The following is a 27,129-nucleotide window of genomic DNA, read 5'->3' on the forward strand; positions in this document are numbered from 1 at the left end:
TGATGCCGCGGTGGTCCTCAACGCTGGGAAAGCAGTGCAAGCAGGTAGTCATCACAGTCAGTGGTAGTGGAACTGCCATTGAGAATCTGGCTGCAGTGCTGCAAGAAATTCAGTGACTTCAGTTAAGTGGGGATAGTCACTGAATGCATCTTCAAATGCCACATCCTTGTGCCTGATCCAGTCAGAAACCTTCCATTATTCACCAACCAACAATCTCCATCAAAAATGTTCATGCTTCACATTCATAGTTTTACTTTGCCAGTTATTCCGGAAAATTAGGCACAAATCTGAGATTGCAGAGCATTCATGGCTGTGTTTGAGGAGAGACTACCATCATTGGATCTTGAGTGTCTGATTGGTAATGAAATTAAATTTCCCTTTTGATTAGAGAACATAACCTTAATTTTTTTTTCTTGTTTGTCTATGTGAATTTGAAAGGAAAGCTTAAGATTTATATGGTGCACTAGACATCCAGTCCTTAAAATAATTACTTCAGTTTCCTAACTGATCAGTTGATCATTACTTGGTGTTTGTGTTACAAGATAACTCCTCACCTTGGATGCCTCAGTTTTACTTTTTGCATGTGAACAACTGTGCAATGTTAATCAAAGTGAGAGTTGATTAACCCTCACAGGATGGATTGTTATGATTTGACTCGATCCAATACATGTCTATGTTAGAATGCAGCATGATGTTTGAAGATATCAAAATATTTTAAACTTGTCTTTCAAAACATTACCTACACATTAGCACAATTTCTCAATTGGTCATGAATTTTCAGAGGAGTGTTTCTGTTTTGTTCATTTTCCAAACAAATAATAAATGATGGGAGGAAATAGCTATCCCCAGCTGTGTTCCCTCTAAGCTGTGCTCACTCCGATGTTTCACACAGTGATTATTGTCAGCATACTGCTTTCTTGAAGTCACTGCCATACACAGGCCTCAGAGGGAATGCTAGTCTCTATGCTGGAGTTACTTTGCTGTTAAGAGCTATAGAGACAGACGCTGCTCCGTGCAGTCTGGAAAGTTATATTACACCGTATTGTTCATGCACACAAACTATTCAATTGTGTAAGAACCAATCATAGTTGTCATCAGACTGATGGCAGTCAGCATCCACAATGGTCACAATTGAACAAACCGATTAGCTTCTTGTTGCCAGCCAAATTGTACTTTGCAGACCCACCCTGGTACCATGCTGTCTTCTCTCACTTCCACCATTGCTTGCAAAGCAACTGCGCAAATACAACTCACTGAGTTCCAGTAACTTGTTTTCATACTCTCAGCAATTCCTTTTAAAGTTTTTGGTTTCAAAACCGTTCATTTACATTTTAGTCCACAATAAAAGTAAAGAAAAATAAATGATACGGACCTTACAAAGAGTAGATGAAGCTTGCATCAAAGGCTTTCCTAACCCACGGGAAGGTCACATGAAAACAGTGTAGCAAGCTGCTGGAAATTGCTTTGCTGTCAAAATAAAATTAAGTTTAACATTCCATGATCCCACTTGCACCTCCATTGGAATATGTACATTTGGTCCTAATTCCACACATGAAAATGTTATTTGTATTGTATTTTAAAATGCATGGACTATTGTGGGCATCACTTTCTGTTAATTTATTTCCCCCATTGCCGTTACAGATTGCATTTGATGATGAGCAGGACGTGGTGGTATATGACCAGTGTACACAAGATGCCAGTGCGATTTCCTCTGATTGCTTTCTCGCTGTTCTTCTTAGCAAACTGGAGAAGAGTTTTAACAATGTGTCCCTCCTCATAGGTAGGATCTACCATTACCTCAGACTTTCTACAAAAGAAAAAATACATGGTAAATGAATTGTTGAAGCACATTATGCACAAAGTATAGAATTCACGATAACCATTTAAAATTCCTATAATCTCATTATGCACATAATGTGTCTCCAGCAGCATAATTAATATGAAGTATCAGTTATATTGGCCTGAGGTTTGTTCTCAAAGGTGAAGGAGTGGTACTTGGACAGTGTGCCTTGCATATAACTGTGACCTTTTTGAAGGGTTGTCAGTGAGGATTTCCAATCAGCTGATACCTGTTATGATGTGTCTGTGGTAGCTGTGAAGCAACAGTGAGGCTCTTCAACCAATTAGATTGAAATATCCTCTCTACGAAACAGTCTAAACCCAAACCAAACAAAATTTTCGAAGAATTATAAGCCACTTGTTTACCAAATTCAATTTGGAAAAAATTCTGGTAGTTTTGATTGGAAACATATTTAGGTTTCATGAATCCATTTCCCTTGCAGTAGTGAGAGATGAAAGCAGTATTGTGGAAAGAGCAAAGGATGTAACTAAAGATAAATGTTGAAAGTAGATGTAAAAAAGGAAGGGCTGTATTTCAGCAGATGGAAGTCACAATTGGTGTGGAGCTTCTATTAATGAACAAAGCAATTGAAACAAATTAAGTATTAAATTCAGTACAAATTATGGAGGAATATGATTAGTTGAGCCTAAACATGACATTGGTCAGGCCACTTTGGGATACTGTGTTCAATTCTAGTCTGCCTGCAATAAAATCATGTTTATAAAATCATGTAGTGCATGGATAGGTTGGATAGCCAAGGTCTTTTCCATGGAGTAGAGGAGTCCAGAACTAGAGGGCATAGGTTTAGGGTGAGAGAGAAAAGATATAAAAAGGGACCTAAGGGGCAAGTTTTTCATGCAGAGGATGGTTCTTATATGGAATGAGCTTCTAGAGGAAGTGGAGGAGACTGGTACAATTACAACATTTAAAAAGCAATAGGATGCGTATATGAACATAAGAGTTTAGAGGGCTATGGGCCAAGTGCTGGCAAATGGGACTAGATTAATTTAAGGTATCTGGTTGGCATGAGCAAATTGGATCAAATGGTCTGTTTCTATGCTATACAGCTCTATGACTCTGATATAGCTTGCATGTATATACAGCATAGTTTGATCAAGACTGGAATCTAATAGTCCTGTTTATAAATTTTCAGGAGAAATGTGGAGGAAATGAATGGGAATGAGGAAGCAGTGTTGGTGGAGCATTCCATTGTAGCCCAACAATTTAAAGGTGTAATGGGGTTTGTGTTGAGACAGAAACAGTACAGATAAAGAAAATGAAGGTCAATTTTTGACATGCAGTATGAGCTACCAATCAAATTTTAGACAATTCAGAAAAAAAACAAAAACAACTTTTTATCCAAGGTGATTTAAATATTCCAGGATAGGCCAAAATAAACCTATTCCAAGTTGAGAAACTAGGAAATGTGTTTTAGAAGGCATTTTTGACTAGTTCCTAAATCAGTTTATTTCTAGCCCACAAGGAATGATACATTGCTTGATACAGTCCTGGGAAGTTAAGTTGTTAGGTAACAGGTTAGAAAAACATTTGCAAAATAGTGGTCATAGCATGGGTTTAGCATTTGAATGTAAATGAATAATAGTCTGAGATATAGGTGATGGTCTGGAAAAAAGTAAAGTTCCATTTGGTCAAAATGAACTTGATCCAAACTAAGTTCATATAAATGGGAGCAAACAGATCAACATCTTCAAAGGTGAAGTAGGATGATATGTAAAATGAGTGTGATGTATTTTACAGCCACATAAAAGAAAAATCAGAATGCAGATCAGATAACAAAGAGATATGCATGAAAATCTCACAATTGCTGATGGAAATTGCTTGACAAACTTTACTGAATTCTTTGGAAAAGTAGCAGGGAGAGTAGACGTGAGTGGTAGTTGAAATATATTTAGATTTTCAAAAGGCCTTTGATAAAATAATATATAATAGATTCATGACTACCTTGAGAATGAGTGTTCCAGAATTTTACTATCCCCTCTCAGGCAAGAAGGGACACAGGAGAACTAACCAAACGCCTGCTGAGCAGTGCTCCCAAGGGCTGGGGTGGAAGTGAGCCTCACTTCTATTAACAAGATAGATTGGGATGGGCCCATTAAGAGCTTCTTTGGAAATGTTCAGTGGAAATTTTCAGTGAGGCAGCCAAGGTTCAGAACTTGTACAGTTTTGTACCAACTGCATTGAGGCAATAACCATGAGTTGGAATCAGGAAGAATTTTAAAAGGTAAATAAAATGGTTGTCCCTTCTTTAGAGTTCACCAGAAAATTATGGATACTGTAGCATTAATTTTTTTCTGTGTTCATTAAAGTGAGTCATGACAGCATGGTGAATGGAAGATTTAATAGTCCATTTAACAATGTACTTTTCAAATTTTTTTATCAACAATTTTTTAGCAGGCATGTTGTAGGAAATATTAGCCTTGATTGTGATATGGGGCATAATGAATCACTTACAATGGACAGAAACCTGCTCTCTTGTACCTCTTTTTGGATAGATATAGAACTTAAACATGGTTACTCAAATTGGCAAAGGTGTGACACCCATGTTAAAACTATTGTTGTCTTAAACCTTGGTGTTTTGTTCTTTTTTAATGTCCTTATTAAATTGCTTTGCTACTTTTGGTGATTGGTGTATTTGACCCTTCTGCTCTAATATCTATTCAGCCACTTACTTTCCGAGGCATATGTGACCTCCTTATTTTTCTGACCAAAACATACCACTTCATGCTTTTCCCTATTGATGTCACTAGCCATTACGCACCCATTTTGTCAGTTTATTGATATCTCCCAAACCTTTGTCATAACATAACATTAACTTAACCACCCTCTTCAACTATCCCACCTGTCCATCTTCCTTCCCACCTATCCGCTCCACCCTCCACTCCACCCTATCATTGTCACCCTTCCACCTGCAGCTACCTATTGTCCTCCAGGCTACCATCCCCCCACCCTCACAGCCCCTCCTATTTATCTCCCAGCTTCCCCCCCCCCCCGAACCCCCCAGCAATTTCTGGTGAAGGACTTATGCCCGAAATGTTGATACTCCTGCTCCTCAGATGCTGCCTGACCTGTCCTTTTCCATCACCACACTCTCAATCCTGATCTTCAGCATCTGCAGTCCTCACTTTCTACCTGTTCTGTAATCCAGAGGACATTTAGTAAGTAGCGTGTGCATGGCTTACATTCACTTGCACTTGCCACTCAGCCCCCAAAGCCAGATAGATACAGAGGTAACATTGAGACATGTTTCAATGTTGTAAAACATATTGTAGTGAAATAGGTGTACTCTCTGATGAAACCTTGCTTTGGATCAGTTTCCCTCAACTACAAAATTATGAATGGATTATATCATTGCAATGATTATTGCTGCATTTATGAACTTAAAAGCTGTGACAAATATTTAGCACAAACATCTGTTGCTCAAATATAGCTAATACCAATATCATTCTGACGTCAGATGTTTGCAGATTGGAGATCAGTTAGTTTGTACTTTGCCTTGTTAAAATAGAAATAATGGTGACAATTATCTAAGGAAATGGCTTGAAGTAAATGTTAAAGCTATCCATATTAACATAATAGTTCCCAATGAACTCACCTTGCAAGACTAATAAAACATTAAATGGTTGATGAAAGTTCAAAGTTTGAATTTGTTTTATAGAGGCCACTGCACTTGGAGTTATGCTACATATATTGCAACTTCACCAGGCCCACAAACTGCTAAAAACAACAAAATCCTGTATTTGTATAGCACTTTTTAAAATGGTAAAATGTGCTAAAACTCTTCAACGAAAGTGTTAGCAAACAAGATTTGGTGCTAAACCACATAAGACTTTGAGGGAATATAAGAAGTAGGTTTTAAGAAGCAGGAACTAGATTTTAAGGAGAGTTTTAAAAAAAAAAGAAAGAGGCTGATGGGTTTAGACTTTTTTGTATTTTAATATACAGCTATGAGTTGTGAAGCTGATTTAAATCAGTGTGCTGAAGAGGCCAGCATCAGAGGATACCTTGGAAGCTCTTTGCATGCATCTTCCGAATTTTCTTTGGAGTACAGCAGGTGATTTGTCTAAGTGTCCAATGTGTTTACATTTTTTTTGCATGGTTTTGCATGCATGGTAACCTTTTAAGAGTTTGCCATGGCGAGCTTGGAAACTTTTCAAGGGCAGCTGTGCAACTTAAGGGGAATCATTGGTTCCAGGACTGGAGAAGATTAGAGACTCAGAATGTGAATGCATGGAAGAATTTGAAAACCATTATGAAATTTTTAAGATCAAAATGCTGTTTAACTCTGTTAAAAGCAGAAAGTTTGGAAAACCTGTCTGTCTGGTAGCACAGTGGTGAGAGAACGAGTTAATGTTTCAAGTCCAGTATGGCGACTTCAGAACTGAAAGTATTGTTGCCAGATCTGCTGAGTGTCTTCAGCACATTCTGTTTTTAATTTTAGATTTCCAGCATCTGCAGTATTTTGCTTTTATTTGGCTGCTTAATTGGGAGCCAGTGAGCACGTGGGTGAGGGGGCTTGGTGTGAATAGGGCATGGATAACATGACTTTAGGTTTATGGGAAAGTAGGTCATGGAAGATCAACAAGAAGTGCATTTAAATAGTTAAGTCTAGAAGTAATGAAGGCATGAGTGAGAAACTGCAGCAGATGAGCTGGAACATGGGTGAGGTGATCTAAGTGATGATGCAGATATGCTATCAGAAATCATTTCTGAGTCAAGTGTGACACTAAGTTTGCAAACATTGTGGTTTAGCCTTACTCACCTGCCTGGGCAAGGAATGAGGTTTATGATGAAGACCGAAAATAGAGGCTTCAGTTTTGCCAATGTTTAGATCAGAGGTGGTGAACGATTTTATATTGGAAGGCCGCGTTTTATTTAACTGAGAACCTATTAGGCCGCGTGCTGAGAATGTTGGGGCGGCATGGTGGCACAGTGGTTAGCACTGCGGCCTCACAACGCCAGGGACCCAGTTCAATTCCCGTCTCAGGCAACTGTCTGTGTGGAGTTTGCACATTCTCCCCATGTCTGCGTGGGTTTCCTCCAGGTGCTCCGGTTTCTTCCCACAGTCCAAAAATGTGCAGGTTAGGTGAATTGGCCATGCTAAATTGCCCATAGTGTTAGGTGAAGGCATAGTGGTAGGGGAATAGGTCTGGGTGGGTTGCTCTTCGGAGAGTTGGTGTGGACTTGTTGGGCCAAAGGGCCTGTTTTCACACTGTAAGTAATCTAATCTAACCTTAAAAAAAGTCATATTTCTGTTGGTGTATTTACTAATGTTAATTAAAGCCTGCTATTAAATGAGGACTTTAAGCAAAATGTTTGGTAAATATTTGTTTGGTAAAGTTGACAATAGAACCAATAATACATAGAAAAACTTAGACAACAAACCATTTAATGACTTTTTTGTGATTGCTTATTGCAAGTTAGGAATCAGGTGTTTGGCTCCAGCATCGTTGACTGTAGCTTTAATTGGTTCTCCAGGTGAATCACCATCTTCTGAGAATTCATGTGGGTTTTAATTTGTCACATATGAAAATTTTGATTCACAACAGTAGGTTGTGCCAAAATAAGATGGTATTTGACTCGTATGTTGACGTAGACATGGATATTCAATGGCACTTCTCCATATTTCAATGGGAGCCTACTTAGTGATGATTGGAGACATCAGAATGTTGTCTTCTGAGAGCTCAATCAATTTCATCTGTAAGTCATCAGGTGCTGTGGAGGCATCAACCAGGTGTGATTGAAAAGCTAGTTTGTGTGAGATCATGTTTCTCGAAATCTGCAAACCTTCCATTGCACTCTTCCATCAAGGAGTCTAGAACAGCTGTGTATTCTTTCACATTGCATTTCCTTAATCATTTGCTTGTATCCTGTTCATTAATTACCTTTTACTAGTTCAGGGAAGTGTTCAGCTGACCGTTCTGATCAGCTAAGGAGAGTTTTGAAAAAGGTCAGCCTTTTCTGAAATGCCTGGATTTTTATCCACTTATCATATATCGACTTAGTTTTATCTTGCGAAAAAAAATTCAGGTCATTTTGCTTTGACATTGTATCACACAAAAATGCAGCATTGCTGCAGAAATCCTCCTTTGACAATTCACATGGTTCATTCAGTTCCTCAAAAAATCTTATGATTTGTTTTTGCAAAGATAAAAAGTTTTACAAATATTTGTCCTTGTGACAACCAGTGCCCTTTTAGAATGATATGGCAGATCCACGCTGAATGTTCTATCACCAAGTTGAAGCATGTTGCGAAATTGGCGATACCATGAATGTACTTTACAATTCTTAAACTTTTTTTTAAATGTGTCATTCAAAACAGTAGATTTGGCACAGATATTCTGTTGATGCAAAAGTCAATGAAAGGAAATCAAATATCTGCAACTGGCAATTCCTTTTGTAGGAACACAACAAATCCTTCACATATTAACCTCTCAGAATTTGAACTGTCAATACATACACTTACTAAATTACATAAATTCAGTTTGGCTTCATGGCATTTTTCATTGAAGATAATGAACATGCCAATTCCACGTATCCTTGCCGTAAGGGTACCCAAAGCCAGTAACTCCTCATGCCAATGCAAAGCAGCAGTTATAACACTAATTAAAAAGTAACTCCTGTGCTGAGTCAGTAATGTCAGTGGATTCATCCAAGACAATCGAATAATAAATGCCTTTGCTTTGGCATATTGTATGAAGTTGTTCTGTTACATTGAGGACTAATTCATGTTGCCAATCAGTTATGGTCCTTCTTGAAAAATGTATTTGTTTGTACTTGTTAATCTTAACTGAATCTAAACATCCCATAACTTCAACAATGCATTCTTTTATGATTTCCACAACACTAAATGGCTTACCTCTTCTTCCAAGTATATATGCTACTTTATAAGTTGCTTCAGTGATGTCAGTCCCTTGTCCTGACAGCTGCTGCTGCTTTTGATCTTTAATTTTCTTAAGACTTTTGTAGTTCTCCTTCCAGTTTAGCATATTTGTGTTCCTTATGAGCTGCATAATGCTCATATTCATTGTATTTCCTCACTGTTACAATTATGGCATCAAAGAGCAAGCACATCATTTTACCTTTCACAGCACCTATGTAATACGGGTACACAAGCCTTTATCCGAAATCCTTGGGGCCAGTTGTTTTTTTTTTGGGTTTCGAATTTTTTCGGATTTCAGAATAAATTACATTTTCACAGTGAAATTTAAAATATCTTACTGAACAGCAGATCCATGTGTGACTAGTACAAGTGCTAAGACACAATTGACTCCTGTCAGTGCTGGGCTACGCCACCACGTTGCATCTGACATGGGTCGAGTGGGCATGGAGTTGGGTCCCCTGTTCACACACCTAACAACCTTGTTATGTAGAAAAATGCTTCGAGAAAATCTTCAGATTTCATTGATTTTTGGATTTTGGAGTTTTGGATAAAGGATTGTGTACTGCAATTCTCATTCTTCATTGAATGCTCTGTTCTTCCCTTAATGTTCTTTTCTTAGATTTTGACATGACTGGATTACCAGGAAAAACTTTTAAAATGGTACACCGATTTTAAAAAGGTAATTTAGTAATTGCGGACAAATAGGCAGAAGGCCGCAACTAGTGCCCCAAAAGGCTGTATGTGGTCTTAAAGCTGGAGGTTCCCCACCCCTGGTTTCGACCATAAGGCATAGGAGCAAAAATATAGCCCATTGAGTTAGATCATAGCTGATCTGATAATCCTCAACTCCACTTTCCTGCCTTTCCCCAAATCCCTGGAATCCCTTACTGATTAAATACCTGTATATCTTAGCCTTGAGTATATTTAATGAACCAGTCACAACAGCCTTTGCAGTAAGAAAAAGTCCACAGATTCACTACTCTTTGAGAGAAAAAAGAAATTCCCTTCATCTCTGTCTTAAATAGACAATTCTTTATTCTGAGATTATGCTCATGACCCTGGAATTCCCTCACAAAGGAAAACCACTATTCAACATTTACTCTGTCAAGCCATTTAAGAACCTTATGTTTCTAAAGGTCATCTCTCATTCTTAATTTCAATGAGAATAGGTCCAGAATAGTCTACCATTCCTCATATGAAAATCCCTCCATAACTGGTATCAATTTCATGAACTTTCTCTAGACTGCCTCTAATGATTGTATGTCTTTACAGATTTCAGGGGATCCAGCTGTGGTCTCACTAGTGCATTGTATAATTTTAGTAAGATATCCAGATTTTTATACTCCATTCCCTTTGAATTAAAGGCTTCCTTTTGAATTAAAAACCAACAGTATATCTGCTTTCCCTATTATCTGCTGAACTCTGCTAAACTTTTTTGTGATTCAAGCAAAAGACCCCAAATCCCTCAGTGCTACATGTTTCTACAGCCTTTTTCTTTGTTTGTTTGTGGGACGTGGGCATCTGCCAAGTTTTTGCCACTCACTCAACCTGTCCAGAGAGAGTCATAGAGATGTACAGCATGGAAACAGACCCTTCGGTCCAACCCATCCATGTCAGCCAGATATCCCAACCCAATCTAGTCCCACCTGTCAGCACCTGGCCCATATCCCTCCGAACCCTTCCTATTCATATACCCATCCAGATGCCTTTTAAATGTTACAATTGTACTAGCCTCCACCACTTCCTCTGGCAGCTCATTCCATACACGTACCACCCTCTCAGTGAAAAAGTTGCCCATTAGGTCTCTTTTATATCTTTCCCCTCTCACCCTAAACCTATGCCCTCTAGTTCTGGACTCCCCGACTCCAGTGAAAAGACGTTGTCTATTTATTCTATCCATGCCCCTCATAATTTTGTAAACCTCTATAAGGTCACCCCTCAGCCTTCGCCGCTCCAGGGAAAACAGCCCCAGCCTTTCTCCATAGCTCAAATTCTCCAACCCTGGCAACATCCTTGTAAATCTTTTCTGAACCCTTTCAAGTCTCACAACATCTTTCCGATACGAAGGAGACCAGAATTGCACGTAATGTTCCAACAGTGGCCTAACCAATGTTCTGTAAGCCGCAATATGACCTCCCAACTCCTGTACTCAATAGTCTGACCAATAAAAGAATGCATACCAACTGCCACCTTCACTATCCTATCTACCTGTGACTCCACTTTCAAGGAGCTATGAACCTCTACTCCAAGATCTCTTTGTTCAGCAACACTCCTGAGAACCTTCCCATTAAGTGTATAAGTCCTGCTAAGATTTGCTTTCCCAAAATGTAGTACCTCACATTTATCTGAATTAAACTCCATCTGCCATTTCTCAGCCCATTGGCCCATCTGGTCCAGATCCTGTTGTAATCTGAGGTAACCTTCTTCGCTCTCCACTCCAACTCCAATTTTGATGTCATCTGCAAACGTATTAACTGTACCTCTTATGTCACATCCAAATCATTTATATAGATGACAAAAAGTAGAGGATTCAGCACTGATCCTTGTGGCACTCCATTGGTCACAGACCTCCAGTCTGAAAAACAACCCTCCACCACCACCCTCTGTCTTCTACCTTTGAGCCAGTTCTGTATCCAAATGGCTAGATCTTCCTTTTATTCCGTGAGATCTAACCTTACTAACCAGTCTCCCGTGGGGGAACCTTGTCAAACGCCTTACTGAAGTCCATATAGATCACATCTACTGCTCTGCCCTCATCAATCTTCTTTTGTTCCTTCCTCAAAAAAACTCCATCAAGTTTGTGAGACATGATTTCCCACGCACAAAGCCGTGGTGACTATCCCTAATCAGTCCTTGCCTTTCCAAATACATGTACATCCTCTCCCTCAGGATTCCCTCCAACAACGTGCCCACCACCAAGGTCAGGCTCACTGGTCTATAGTTCCCTGGCTTGTCCTTACCACCCTTCTGAAACAGTGGCACCACGTTAGCCAACCTCCAGTCTTCTAGCACCTCACCTGTGACTATTGATCAGCAAGAGGCCCAGCAATCACTTCTCTAGCTTCTTACAGAGTTCTCTGGTGTTAGGCCCTGATCAGGCCCTGGGGATTTATCCACCTTTAACCGTTTCAAGACATCCAGCACTTCCTCCTCTGTAATCTCAACATTTTGCAAGATGTCACCATCTATTTCGCTACTTTCTATATCTTCCATATCCTTTCCCACAGTAAATACTAATGCAAAATACTCGTTTAGTATCTTCCCCCCCCATTTTCTGCAGCTCCACACAAAGGTTGCCTTGCTGATTTTTGAGGGGCCCTATTCTCTCCCTAGTTAGCCTTTTGTCCTTAATGTATTTGTAAAAACCCTTTGGATTCTCCTTAGTTCTATTTGCCAAGGCTATCTCAAGTCCCCTTTTTGCCCTCCTGATTTCTCACTTAAGTATACTCCTACTGCCTTTATACTCTTTTAAGGATTCACTCGATCTATCCTGTATATCCCTTGCATATGCTTCCTTTGATTTTAACCAAACCCTCAATTTCTTTAGTCATCCAGCATTACCAATACCTACCAGCCTTTCCTTTCACCCTGACAGGGATATACTTTCTCTGGATTCTCATTATCTCATTTCTGAAGGCTTCCTATTTTCCAGCTGTCCCTTTACCTGCGAACATCTGCCCCCAATCAGCTTTTGAAAGTTCTTGCCTAATACCATCAAAATTGGCCTTTCTCCAATTTAGAGCTTCAACAAGAACTTCAACTTTTAGATCTGGTCTATCCTATCTCTCTGTAGACTCTGTCATCCTCACTACTTGTCTTCCTACCTATTTCTATGTCATCTGCAAACTTAGTTATAATACATTCCTTTCATCCATCCAAGTCATTAATATATATTTTAAATAATTATGGGACCAGCACTAATCCCTCTGTCACACACTAGTTACAGGATTTCCAAGCCTGTAAATGGTCCCTTTATCTCAACTCTCTACCTTTTATTAGTTAGCCAAGGCATTACCCATGCTAATAAGTGGCTTATATACTACCTTGATTACCATGAGTTCTTTTGTGTGGTACCTTATTGAACCTTATTGGAAAATACAAATATAGTACATCTACTGATTCCTCTTTATCTATCCTGCTTGTCACTCCCTCCAAGAACTCTTAACAATTTTGTCATAGGCATGATTTCTGCTTCATGAAGCCCAGCTGACACTGCATGATTTTATTATATATTTTTAAATGCTCTTCTATTATAGCCTACAGTTACCTATTAGATTAGATTAGATTACTTTACAGTGTGGAAACAGGCCCTTCGGCCCAACAAGTCCACACCGACCCGCCGAAGCGTAACCCACCCATACCCCTACATTTACCCCTTACCTAACACTACGGGCAATTTAGCATGGCCAATTCACCTGACCTGCACATCTTTGGACTGTGGGAGGAAACCGGAGCACCCGGAGGAAACCCACGCAGACACGGAGAGAACGTGCAAACTCCACACAGTCAGTCGCCTGAGGCGGGAATTGAACCCGGGTCTCTGGCGCTGTGAGGCAGCAGTGCTAACCACTGTGCCACCCAATATATTTTCAAATCAGAATGGTGAGTGGCATGGAGGGAAACTTGAAGGCGGTGGTGTTCCCATGTATCTTCTGCCCTTGTCCTTCTTGATAGAAGTACTTGTGGGTTTGGAAGGTGCTATCTGAGGATATTTGATGAATTTCTGCAGTGCATCTTATAGAGAGCACATGTTATTGCTACTGAGCATTGAGGTGGAGGGAATGGATGTTTATGAATGCGGTGTCAATCAAGTGGGCTGCTTTGTCCTGGATGATTAGATTACTTACAGTGTAGAAACAAGTCCACACCGACCCGCCGAAGCGCACCCACCCATAATTTACCCCTGCATCTAACACTACAGGCAATTTAGCGTGGCCAATTCACCTGACCTGCACATTTTTGGACTGTGGGAGGAAACTGGAGCACCCGGAGGAAACCCACGCAGACACAGGGAGAATGTGCAAACTCCACACAGTCAGTCGCCTGAGTCGGGAATTGAACCCGGGTCTCTGGCGCTGTGAGGCAGCAGTGCTAACCACTGTGCCACCATGCCGCCCACCTTTATTGCCCCCTCACCTTTTTTTATTAAAATAAAGGTATTATATAATGTTGAAGTATGAAAAATGTCTGTCTATCCAGTTGTTGGATATGTATATAGAGATGTGAGGGGTCGAAAAGAGGTGTTGGTGAGATTGACATCATCCAGTTCTATGTACACGTGAATTGTGTTTATTTGTATGGTGTCACAGTGAAGCATTGTGTCGATGAGAAAGAGGAGAGACATGAACAGATCTTTGGGGGCCTCCAGAGATAAAAGAGTGTGGGAATGGGGATAGACAGCCATTACTGGCAATTGTCTAGCTGTGACTGGGTAGTCCAGAATGGAACTAGCTTCCTGTAGTTCCAACTACATGAATGGTGATGGCAACATGTTGGAGGAATGGTCAACCATATCAAAGACTGTAGACTAGTTGAATAGTTGAAGAGGTAGAATTGACCTAGTTGCAAATAACATTTGGAGAGAAATTCTTATAAAATTTCTGTATTAAATTATAACAGTGGATCTTCCTGTGTATTAAATGTTCTTAGTTGTGTGCAGGTGGTGTACATTAACTGCATTTTCACTTGAGCATGTAAATAGGTGCTTATTGAAATGTGGTTGAATTGGGAGGTGAATGCTTGAAATGTTTACTTCTGTAACTAAATGCAAGTCCAAGTAAATATTAACTCTAGTCCTTTGTCACTACTGGCTTTCTGTAAAGTAACACAGCTCACAGGAAGTTGAACATTGTATTTTATCGGGAAATGCACTTTATAATGTCTAATGTGGAATTATGTATTCTGCCTGATTTTTAAAAAAGTCAAAATTGGCTAAGCTAATTACTGTTCAGGCTAGAGGGTGGAACTTTGACTTTGTAGAAAAATATAATTCTCAATCAGCTAACATTGTAGTTCCAATATTTTCCATAAATTGAATTTGAGTACAGCATTACACTGTGTGATATCTATGCTGTGGTGAACCAAAACTTTACACTGGAAGTCATTTTTGGAATGAATTTTCCTTGCAAATGATATAAATTATGCTTTGTAATCCTTTGTACATGTCAGTTTTGATATAACACGATAGCTCTGATATCACATGATCTCACGTTATAAGAAATTGTGCTATAGCCATGCCATTTAAACCAATGGAGTTGGAATCACGTTATAGCCAATACAGGTAAGGGAAGTTCACGTTCTACAAATAATGGTTTAAATTCTTCAACTGCGTTAGAACCAATTCGTGTTGACGAAACCTGTGTTCTAACACAACCAATTCTAATTATCAAGGGCATTGATTTATTGTTAATAAATGCAGCCAGTCTTCCAGATGTTTGCCTCTGGAATGAAAAGTTAAAAAGGGGAGCAAATTCCATTCTCACATCTGCAATAGTTTACATTTCCTGAAAATTTCTGAGACTTTTCTCAGATTTCTCAGGCTTTCCTTGAGCCTGTGCTTGTTATAGCTTAGGTGCTTTAAGACTGGATTTGTGGGATGGAGAGGATGTTGGTGGTTAACGAATCTGGAGAAATATGATGCAGTCAGACCACTGGGTGGGAAGACTTTGCTTGGAAGCCAAGAGACATCTGATGGGTTTATTAAGGCTTGTAGAGAGGTGTTAAAGGTAACATAGCAAGGGGGGTAGGGGGGCTTTGCAATATGCCACAGTGTTTGAAGTATTGGAAGGGATATAGTGGGATGGACATAGACCTTTAAATATTCAAATACTGATGTCATGATGAGTCCTTAGTGGGTTGTCACTAAGTATGGAAACTCTGCTTGGGAATCTTACAGGATGAGAGTAATGGAACCAGATGTTCAGGGTGCTTTGGACAAAAGGAAGGCAATAGAGGAATGATGCTTTGATATGTCTACTCAGCAAGGATTGGGAATGATGTGGGAGCTGTACAGGACATTGATTAGGCCATTGTTGGAATATTGCGTGCAATTCTGGTCTCCTCCTTATCAGAAAGATGTTGTGAAACTTGAAAGGGTTCAGATAAGATTTACAAGGATGTTGCCAGGGTTGGAGGATCTGAGCTACAGGGAGAGGCTGAACAGGTTGGGGCTGTTTTCCCTGGAGCGTCGGAGGCTGAGGGGTGACCTTATAGAGGTCTACAAAATTATGAGGGGCATGGATAGGATAAATAGACAGTCTTTTCCCTGTGGTCGGTGAGTCCAGAATTACAGAGCATAGGTTTAGGGTGAGCGGGGAAAGATATAAAAGACACCATATTGGAACTACAATGTTAGTTGATTGTAGAAAAATATAATTCTCAAAATCAAAGTTCCACCCTCTAGCCTGAACAGTAATTAGCTTAGCCAACAGAGGGTGATACGTGTATGGAATGAGCTGCCAGAGGATGTGGTGATTGCTGGTACAATTGCAACATTTTAACAGGCATTTGGATGGGTATATGAATAGGAAGGGTTTGGAGGGATATGGGCTATGTGCTGGCAGGTGGGACTAGATTGGGTTGAGATATCTGGTTGGCATGGACGGGTTGGACCGAAGGGTCTGTTTCCATGCTGTACATCTCTGACTCAGCTTCCCAAAAGTGAGTTTGAAGTGTAAACTTTGACCTGGAGCTATGACTCCTGTTATTATTATAGAAATGCTAGTTTGAGTATGTATAAGTACGCAGTTCCCCATTGTGCATCACTATGATATCCTAGTGGCTGGAGATTTTCTCTAAAACAAATCTGGATAAACGTTCTATTACAAGTTGTTCTGCAATAAAGCACATTTCGTTAATAGGAATTCGCTGTAACACGATTGATCAATTGGAGACACAGTCTCTAAATTGTGAACCTTTCAAGTGTGTATTGGTTACAATATGATTCTGGCCCCATTAGTTTAAATGGTGCTGCTATTCCACAATGTTGTTATAACACAGGATTTCACCAGAAGGAACTACCGAGTATTAGCAGAACCGACTGTGTTCTGATATACTGGAAATATTACTTTTTGTAGCCATTATGAAATGACTAACTTGTTACATAATTTAGACTTTTAAATATATAAAAGCATGTTTAAACAGATATAAAGAAGGTGATGCTATGCTGAATTTGGCTGAACAATACATTTCTCAGAATTCAACAGCAGCAATAGACTTATTCCCTTTTTTCTCCTTCCTCTTCACTTTCTTAGTTGTTACAATAATTGTATCACATCAAGATGCTCCACCTACATAAATACATTATAACTGCAAGAATAAATGCTTTGTCCTTTGGGACAAATGGTCTTGATACAGACAGCACTTCTAGGTTTTATAAGAAGTCGTATTATAACTTGGAGGTGTGTAGATCCTTTGTTTACAATTCTGTCTTCCCTCTCTTCTGATCACTAGGTTGTGACTCATGCAGCAGTATAATTCCAAAGCTACTTCAACCACTCTGCCAGCTTATTTAAGTGAATATTAGTCATACATCACCTCCAAACAACTAGTTTTTAGACTATGAGCGGAATGCTCGCAGCCCCTGGTGAGAAGTTTGGAAAATAGTGTGAGATGGCCAGCGGGGAACCTCTCAACATCAAGAACAAAAAGCTCCATTTTTCCAACCAAGTGTTCGATGGCAATTAAGATCTTGTTCTTGATCAGTGAGAGACCTATTTACATATATTAAAACACATGAACATCACGTGATTAGTTAATCTTGTCTCATTTATATACAATTTTCCATTCTCCCACATGCCAGACAGAAATGTGATGGCAACAATTCCTAACATGAAAGCCAGTGTGGTTACCTGTCTACTTCAACTCACCATTTACTTCTCCAGACCTCAATCATGAACCCCAGGTATGAACATCTCTGGGTACACTTCGTGGCAGCAGTGTCTCCACTGCACCCTAACCACTAGCCTTGTGCCAGTTTCATTATCTGTAATCCACTGGCAGTACAGCTGTGTACTTCAATGCTGCACTTTGGAATCCATCAGTACCTTTTCACTGGAACAATGCTGCAGGAACAGGCACCCATCTCAAGGTATGGATCTGGGTGCATTCTCACTTTCTTGGTGCTCGCTCTCACTTTGTGCATACTTTGATGTTCACAGCATCCATGCCTTGTTTTGACTTGTCTTTTATGCTTTGCCGCCTTACCTGAACTTATAGGCTAATGGTACTTTTTCTTGACTTGCTTTTTAGAGTAGATATAAAGCCAGACAGATTATCATGGTTGTCAGCAGTGAGCAGTCAAGACAGTCTGTAGGTTCATGCAATGTCAAACTGGCATGTGTCAGCAGAGTAAGCAGCGACCATAGTCCAAGTGGATTCACCAAGTGTTCATGTTTCAAAGTCTTCAGTCAAACCAAGGGCTTGCTGTCAGTCAGAGGATTCCACAGGGGATATGATTTTGTTAGGGACATTGGGGAAATCAATGCTTGGGATTGGGGTCAGCAACCTGAGACGCAAAGGGAACAAGAGCAGTAAAACGAGGAGGGGGAATGCCAATGTTTTAGTCTTCCATGATGTACGTGCAACTCAGATGCACTGCAACAGCTGCAGCATATTCGATGCTAAACATTCAGTTAGGACACAGATGAATGAAGCTGTAAGTTTCCTACTGGTAACAATAGTAGCAACGATAGCACTTCCTGTCACTCAACTGATAAATGGAAAATTTCACTTCTGTAATTTTAGACCTTCCCCTCATTGTTAGTCATGTTCTAAGCATTCATTGTAAGTATTTGCAACACAAAATCATCTAAAAATCATTATTAATCAGTGATTCTAAACATTACACTGATTTAATTGCAATTAGGTAAAAAAAAACACTCCTTACTGTTTCTGGCATTTTGCAGTTATCACAATCTCATACCATGATGGTTTACTTGTCTACGAGTATGGCTTCATAATTGGTTTGGAAGGTCCTGAAATTAAGTGGTGACTTTCTTCTGGTTACAGTGTATTTTCTAACACAAGTTCCACTTTAACTGTGTTATTTTGAAATATTTTTTAAAAAGTTGTCTGTATTGAGTGATTCAGTTGATTATGCTTTATTTTAATAATAATTGCTTGCTACCATCTATGATAACTGAAGTACAAATTGAATGCAAAATGCTTGTAGAAAATACATACTTGACACAAGTCAATTCAATATAGATGCACAATTTTAGAAGGACAGATACATACCATACATTAGTCTGGTATTGAAGTCTGGTTGTATCCTTCTTTAAGAGGCAATAACCCATTATATCAAGCTATGAAGCAAAGTTCAGTAAAACTTGTAATTTGTGGAATCAAACCAGGAAAATATGAGAATGAAAATATATGACTTCTTGTGGTAACATATTATTGAACCAATTGGATCTTATTCACATCCTTTCAGGAAAAGCAATCTGGCATCCATATCTGGTATGACTTCCATGTGATTTTAGTCCCATACTGTGTAATTGGGTTCGAAAGCCCTCTAATGTGGCTTGAAAAACCAAACATTTGTGTAAGTGTTGTTCCCCACCCTTCCTCAGGGCATTTAGAAGTAGGTAATAAATGTAATTGAGCCTGTATTACTCACATTCCAATATTAAATAAGTCGTACAAGCTGATGCTACAGTACACAATGTTCAGGAAACCTAATCTGATTCTGATTCAAGTAAGTGGAATTATTTGAGTAAGTATGAAATTCTTCAGAATTTTGCTAATTTTATTGTAATATTGCTAGAACTGGGGAACAATAATCAATCTTTAGCAATATGAAGGGACTTCAGTCTCATTAAATGTTGCACTTAATTCTGTGGAATGCTGTGTATTTGGGACACTAAGTTACGTTTTTAGAAGATCACTAAATTGCATTGCCCTGCCTATTTTGCCAATATATTGAGAAAAAGCTTTTGTTTTACATTTTTAGTTGCTGGGTTCATACAAAATGAATGGTGACTGTAATATTCAAAGACTCCGATCGATTACCATATGTAAAGCTTGAACATAACGTTTTTTGAAAACAGTATTAAAAACCTATGTTTATAGTGCTATAAATGGTGAGCTATTCAATCATTAATAGTTGGAAGGTGTCATTCTCCATTTCCTGTGGAACTCTCGTCAGCATGGTACATTTTATTTGGACAACTCTTACCTCAGCAAGAGAATGAAGGGAGAGAAGTTTGTTCATAGAGCGTTGATACGCTTTGATTCATTTTGCATTGTTAAATATTTGCTCTTGAAACTCTTGAAAAGCAGGTTTAAAAAATGGTAATTTTGTAGATGTCCATCTTAATTCTGCTATCAGTGTTCTGTAAGAATTGTGTTTGCAATGTACTTAATTACTATCCTTGCACCAGTTCTGATTTTCAGTTAATTATTAATTCTGGCCATCTGACTGTTAAATATTTAATTTAACATTTGAATTAAACATTCATATTAATACCTTTGTTCAAATTCATGGCTGAATTAATCAATAACAAAAGTTACCTTTGCTTGTTTTTCTGTGTTTTCTTGCCATTTTCATTCACTTATAAGTGAGGAAGATCTGGCAGCCCAAAACTCAGTTTTTAACACCTCGTGGATGCTATCAGGATTATTAAACTTGTACAGCATCATAATCTCTAACTCATGCCCAGCACTCTCTTTGATCAGCATCAAGCTGGGAAACTAATGTGTCATAGGGTTTGCCAGGAGTCACAGAATTGACATGAGCCAATTTGATATAAATTTGCAATGTAGCTGATCATAGAATTCCTGCATACTAATAAGAAAAAGTAGCATATTGTAGTGAGACATGGAACAATATTCTGTAGCCTTGCAGAAGTTATAGAATCATAGGAATTGATAGACAACAGCAGACCAAAGTCAGTCCTGTTTGCCTTTAACCACTGTGGTGGTTGGATGATATAGATGAAGAACAAATTGCTGACTAGTCATAACAATGAATCTGTCTGGGATTTGGTGGGAGAAGGAAATGGGCTGCCTAGTTGTAATGTTCAGCTGCTAATTTTAAAGTCTGCTAAAGTTTTACATGCAGAAGTGATCACAGGTGGTACAGTAGGAACAGGAGCATATTGGTTATGCTACAGTATTGGTAATTCAGAGTGATTAGTTAAATTCCCACCACGAAAGCTGGAGAATCTAAACTCACTGAAACAGATCTGGAATAGTGGTGATTGTGGTGCAACCGAACTGTCAAAAACTCATCTGCTTCACTAGTTTCCTGCAAGGCAGGCAATCTGCCAACCTTGCTCACGCCTTCTTACGGATTGTTCCAGAGAACATCTCTGGGACACCCGCACCCACCAACCCCACTACCCTCTGGCTGAATACTTCAACTCCCCCTCCCACTCCCACTCCGTCAAGGACATGCAGGTCCTGGGCCTCGTCCACTGTCAAACTGTTACCATCTGATGCCTGGAGGAAGAACATCTCGTGTCCTGCCTTGGGACCCTGCAACCACACGGGATAAATGTCTTCATTTCCCCTCTCCCAACATTATCTCAGGCCCAAGCCTCCAACTCAGTACCGCCCTCCTGACCTGTTCATCACTGCCCCCTCTGACCTATGGCCTTCTCCCTCACCTTTTATCCACCTGTCACTTTCTCAGCTACCCACCCCACCCCCTCCCTTTTATCTCTCAGCCCTGTCCCACAAGCCTTGTTCCTGATGAAGGGCTTATGCCCGAAACATCGATTCTCCTGCTGCTCGGATGTTGCCTGACCTGCTGTGCTTTTCCCAGCAACACATTGTCGACTCACTCTGGTCTGTATGTGACTTGCCCACTGAAATTGCCAAGGGAACTGCTCTCCCATTTCCAAGGAGGTGACTATCACCTTCGTGAGTGCAATTGCTGCAAAATACGATAGGTTATCTGAAGGCATGAGGTTCATTATTGATCGATTTTAAAAGATTGTTCATTTGTGATTTAGGTGTATTTTGTGCATGAATTATGTTTAGACTGTGATCATTGCGCTCAAAAGGTTATATACAATAGATTTCAAACCAGAAAATCTGGAAAGTGAAGGTGAATTAAACTTTTGCTTTTATGGAAAAACCTTTTCATGATTCTTGTCCAGGAATAATTGTTCCTTTTGAGGCCTGAGATTTCTAGTGTATGGTTGTTATCTATAGTTCCTGAAAAAGGAACATTGGTTTCAAGAATGGAGAGACTGGAAACCAGTGCTTTCAAAGATGTTATACTGAGAATACTGGATGGCACAATGTTTCCAAAGATTTTGTTTTCTTCTCACCACCTGAAATCCAGAATTGAATCAATTCCAAATGCATGGAATGAAAATCTCCTCTGTTTTTCAAAATGCTCTGAGTTTATGCAAATTAGATCTTCCCAATGGTTCCCATCCTCTTGCTGTAGAATAAATTGTTGTGATCATTTGAAGTTTGTCCTGATGAGTGCAAGTTCCAGCATGTCTCTCTTTTCAATGGAAACTGTAAAGGTGAATAAAGAAATGGCAAGACATTAAAAATATTACTGGAACTTAAAGTTGATTAATCTCTTAGGCTTGATGGTTTGCATCCCAGATCTTTAAAAATGGTTGTCATGGACGTAATGAGTGCAATTGTTTTGATTTTCCAGAATTCCTGAAAATCCAGATCAGTTGCAGTAGGGAGAAAATGTAATCTCATTATTCAAGGAAGAAGGGGGCGAGAGAGAAAACTGTGAGCTATAGACCAGTTAGCCTGCAATTTTATAGAGCTTTGACACAATTAGCTTGGAGTATTGCATACAGTTTCAAGTCCTTACCTAAGAAAGGACATCTTATCTTGGTGGGAAGGCAACAAAACTTCATCATACTAGTGCTTAGGAAAATCACGTCTATGAAGAGAGACTGTGTAGTTTTGGTCTATTTTCCCCAATGTATGGCATAATGAGAAGCACTTTCAATGAAGCATATCAAATTCTTAAGGGCTTTGAAGGGATAAATCTGGGATGATATTTCCCTGCCTTAACAGTCCAGAATTAGGGATTTGATTTGTTTTATTGTTGTCACATGTACCTAAGCGCAATGAAAATTTTTGTTTTGCAAGTTGTATAGGTGGGAATCATAGCATACAAGAACGTGAGGATCATTAGTGTTCAGATGATCAAGGTACACAAGATTAAAGCTGAACAGGATGTGCACAAAAGCAAGATCAACATTAGGTTTGAAATTAGAGCAGTCTATTCAGCAGTCTAATAACCGCAGGGAAGAAGCTGTTCTTGAACCTGATGGTGTGATTGTTTAAGCTTCTGTATCTTCTGTCTGATTGAAGAGGTTGGAAGAGAGTATTACTAGGATGGGAGGGGTCTTTAATTACTTTGGTGGCCTTTCCATGGCAAGGAGAAGTGCAGATAGGGCCCATGGATGGGAGGATGGCTTTCATCATAGTCTGGGCTGTGTACACAATTTTCTGTAGTTTCTTACAATCCTGGGCAGAGCAGTTGCTATACCAAGGCGTCTCTGCACCTAGATAGAATGCATTCTAATGTGCATCTGTAAAAGTTGTTGGTGAGGGTCCTTCTGGACTTGCCGAACTTCTTCAGCATCCTTAAGAATATTCTTTGTTGTGACACGGCATCAGAGCAAATGATCAGTCATTAACTGAGATGAGGACAATTTTTTTTCACATAAAGATGTAAAATCACGACATTAAGAATCTAAGTCATTAAGTTATTCAAGCAAGAGACCAATTAACTCTGGATACTATGGGATGTGGAGATAGTGTGAGAAGATGGTGTTTAGATAGATAATCATCTACAATTTGTTTTGAATGGTGAAACAAGCTCAAAGAGCTAAATGGGCGATTCCTTTTTGTGCTGCATGTATTCTTCTGTTTTTAACTGGCCTGACATGGCAGTTGCAAGAACAGGGGCAAAAGCTGAGTATCTCCAACAAATGATTTGCCACTTCCCACCTTCATCTCTTGATACCCCACATGCCAAGAATTAGTGCTCGCCTGGATGAGTGCAGCATCAAGAACACTTTAACTTCAATACCATGTAGAACAGAATTTGGTCACTCCCACTCAATTCAATATCTATCCCTCTTTATGAAGGAACATTAATTCAGACATTAATGGCACTGTATACATGCAGGCAATTTCTGTGAAGAGGATTTGTTGCATGAAGAGAATATAATAAAGGAGCTAAATAGATTTACTGTTTTCCTGTTTCATCTGTTAAGAATTTTAGGAGAGCAACCTCTGTGCAATGCTTTTAAAATATGAAATCTTAAAATGGGCTCATGACTGAAATGTTAGCAGTTCCATGAAAGTTGGGCCATCTTGATTAATGCATAGAACCAATAAACGGTGAACCACGTGCCGACTGTGCTTTTTAATGTGGAGATGTTTTTAATTATTAACAGATAATCACAAACTGATCTAAAATACATTAGCTCCTATTTGAAGTAGTTTTATTAGCATTACAGTAACCACTTCTTCAGACAGTGATGCATGCTGCTTTGTTACAACTTCTGTTAAATGCAAATGAACATCTGTTCTTGCAATTATGGGCTCCAGAAATCTGTTAATATTGCAGAGCATAAAAGTGAAGATACTTATAAGTGAGCAAAACTTTTACATAAAAATAAGTGCATCATATTGGATCGTGTGGATTATATTGGGGAAAATTAAGAGAATTTAAACTTTGCAGATACAAACTAAAGGTCTGTTTAAACAAAACACAGTTTATGATTAAAATACCATGAACATCTACAATTGTGTAGCACTGGCTTCTAACATCTAATTGTGTGGACAGTGGAAGCTCTGCTCTTATGGTCACATTATCGAAACTGAGTTATCTTCCTACTCCAACAATCAGACAGGAAAGTGTCACTCTGGGAACCAACAGGACAAAAGAGGGACCATAACTCCTGTCAGTAGATTAGAAACATGCCCAACAACAATCCAGCTCAGGCAGCGTGAAGGCAATAAATTCATTTTTACCTGCAAGGTTTCATCTCTGCAAATCACCCATAGCCTCATCTGGAGCTTCAGAGACTTCCAACTTCCCTTCATCTTCAGGGAAGGTGCCCGTCCAACCTACTCTATGTAGTTTTACCTACTCCGTGTAGTGCCTTAAAGACTCAATTTGCTTCTTGTATTCTGTTAATAAACTAATGGCATGCTTTGTTCTTTTAGAGTCCATCCTTTATGCATGTATGTGTGTTTTTGATTGTATTTGCATTTTGGAATGTGTGAAGAAGGGGTGTTGTTATTGCAGACAATTGAGCAGAAAGGGGAAAAGTTATCTCTTAATTTCTTTTCCCCATCCATAATACATGGCAATGAAGACAGAATTATTGAATTATATGTGACATAAAAATAACACTGGAGAAAATTATGATGACCGTGAAAATGGGCAAACTTCTTGCTTTTTTGGGAACTAGCTTCAAAATAGTTTTGAAACCACAATGTACCCTGAACTGTGCTGTGACAGGTTTATGATGCACTAAAAATTATAATTTGAGATATTTAGTCAAATGCTAGTGAATGTTTATAGTTGACGGTTGCACTTTTAATGTTTCTTTTAAATTGTATGGTTCATTCATTTAGTTTTATTTTACTTTATTTTTGACAACTATATGTAAAAATAACTTTTAAAATCAAGGATTATGAAAGGAGCTACTGCACTTTTTGAAAACAAGTTACTGAAATTCATTGTGAATTGTGCTGTGAGTTGTGTCTAGATTACTGGTTTGTTTCAAGTGGTGAGGGAGGAGAGGTACGTTGGCATGGCATTGGGTTGTGTATGTGTGGTGTGGGATTTGGCCAGCGGCAGAGTACAGAACTGATTTGTGCAATTGTGAGCAGTTGTGGATGCCAGAAGTCATCAGCCTGATGATAACTCACTGGTTGTTGGGCAGCAGAACACCTGCTTTGTGTGAACAACTCAGAGGCGTAGGTGTCCAAATTAAAAGGAGCAGTGTCTGTGTCAATATCTCTGTAGCAAAGTAACTCAAGCCTGGAGACAGTCAATTAATCTTTCCCATCATTCGCTGTTAGATGTTGCTTTCAACTGGTAACCCCAAGAGATTTTATAATTAGAGTACCAATTGCCCTGTGCCTCTGGCAAAGAAGTGAAAGATTCCACTTGGAGAAATGAAGTTCTTGGGAAGCAAAAGAAATATATCATCAAATGCTGTGCACTAATACTTTTGAACGATTTCCTTGAAGTTTTTCCTCCAACCACAACACCAGATTTTTTTTCTATTATTTTTATGGAATGTGAGTTTTTATTTCATATTTTTATTTATCTGTACCCAGAATCTGAGTCCATCAGATAGGTAAATTGGAGGCTTTGCATACTTTTAATTAAATCATTAACTTTTGTAATGACTCTAGGAGCCATGAGTCTCAAGAATCAGTATACTTTTCCAATTGGGTCATAACATCACAAAATTTCTTCCTTTTAATCTTCCTCTCCTGGCCTTAGTGAGTAGTGGTAGATGATGCCTCCATTGTTCTTGATTTGTCTGTGGTCTTTGACATGATTCACAACACCACCCTCTTTCAACTTCTCACTGGTTCCATTTTAATTTACCTAATTATGACCAGGGTATTATTTGCAATGTTTTCACTTCCTGCTGCCCATATTCCCCAGAGATCTGTCCTTTGGAAATTTCAGTGACATCAGCTGAAGACACAGTCAGTTTTCACTGAGCAAACCTAGATCCATCTGCCAATACTTCACTTGACTCACTCTATGTTGCAAAGTTAGCAAACAGTTTGTCTGACATCGTCGGATTCCTAAGTTGTGAATGTGATTTTCAAGAAGGCCTTTAGTGATAGGAGTTTTATTAATTGGTAGAAATTTGAGAAATGTGTCCTGTCAAATTTGATTACAGATCCTTAAAAATTCTAAAATAAAAATTATGCTAAATACGTAAAGGTGAGCAATTGTTTATGGAATTTTGGAGCCAATGCTAAACTCTGTGTTACTGATCTTTGGTTGAGTATTGGTTGGGTCTAACAAATAAAGATTTTGGCCTTTAATATAGTGTGTATTGCAACCAGAGAGATGCTGGTGATATACCCATCAATAAGCATCAAAAACGTTGACAGCCCCTTTGACTTTGACATCCACTGTCACAATGTCCATGTCAACAAATAGATTGCTGCTGATGTTTGTAGCCTTCTATCTGTTAAAGAACAGCCTCCTGCTGTACTGTTTCTGAAAGATATCCAATAAGTTCTGCTAACTTTTAGACTAGGTTTAGCTTTATTCAAGCAAAACACTGCTTTACCTACAATCTTCCAACATTTCTATCTGCCTATCTTGGATAATGAGGCTATAATTCCATCCAAAGCAATGAAACAAAAGACTGTAGGGTGGTAAGCTGAAAGATTTCATCAAGACAAA

General features: G+C 39.1%; 1 protein-coding gene across 2 annotated transcripts in view; it reads left to right on the forward strand.

Annotated features, from left to right (window-relative positions):
- The window catches only part of dusp16 (dual specificity phosphatase 16), a 99,367-nt gene that overhangs the window by 59,221 nt on the left and 13,017 nt on the right, over window positions 1-27,129 (forward strand). The window contains exon 3 of one of the 2 annotated variants that reach the window (XM_072552127.1): window positions 1,642-1,828. In XM_072552127.1, the coding sequence (XP_072408228.1) occupies window positions 1,642-1,828 (187 nt within the window). The remainder of the gene's footprint in view (window positions 1-1,641; window positions 1,829-27,129) is intronic. The other variant, XM_072552129.1, reaches the window with a different exon arrangement.

This window comes from Chiloscyllium punctatum, chromosome 32 (assembly GCF_047496795.1).
Source record: "Chiloscyllium punctatum isolate Juve2018m chromosome 32, sChiPun1.3, whole genome shotgun sequence".
NCBI lineage: Eukaryota > Metazoa > Chordata > Chondrichthyes > Orectolobiformes > Hemiscylliidae > Chiloscyllium > Chiloscyllium punctatum.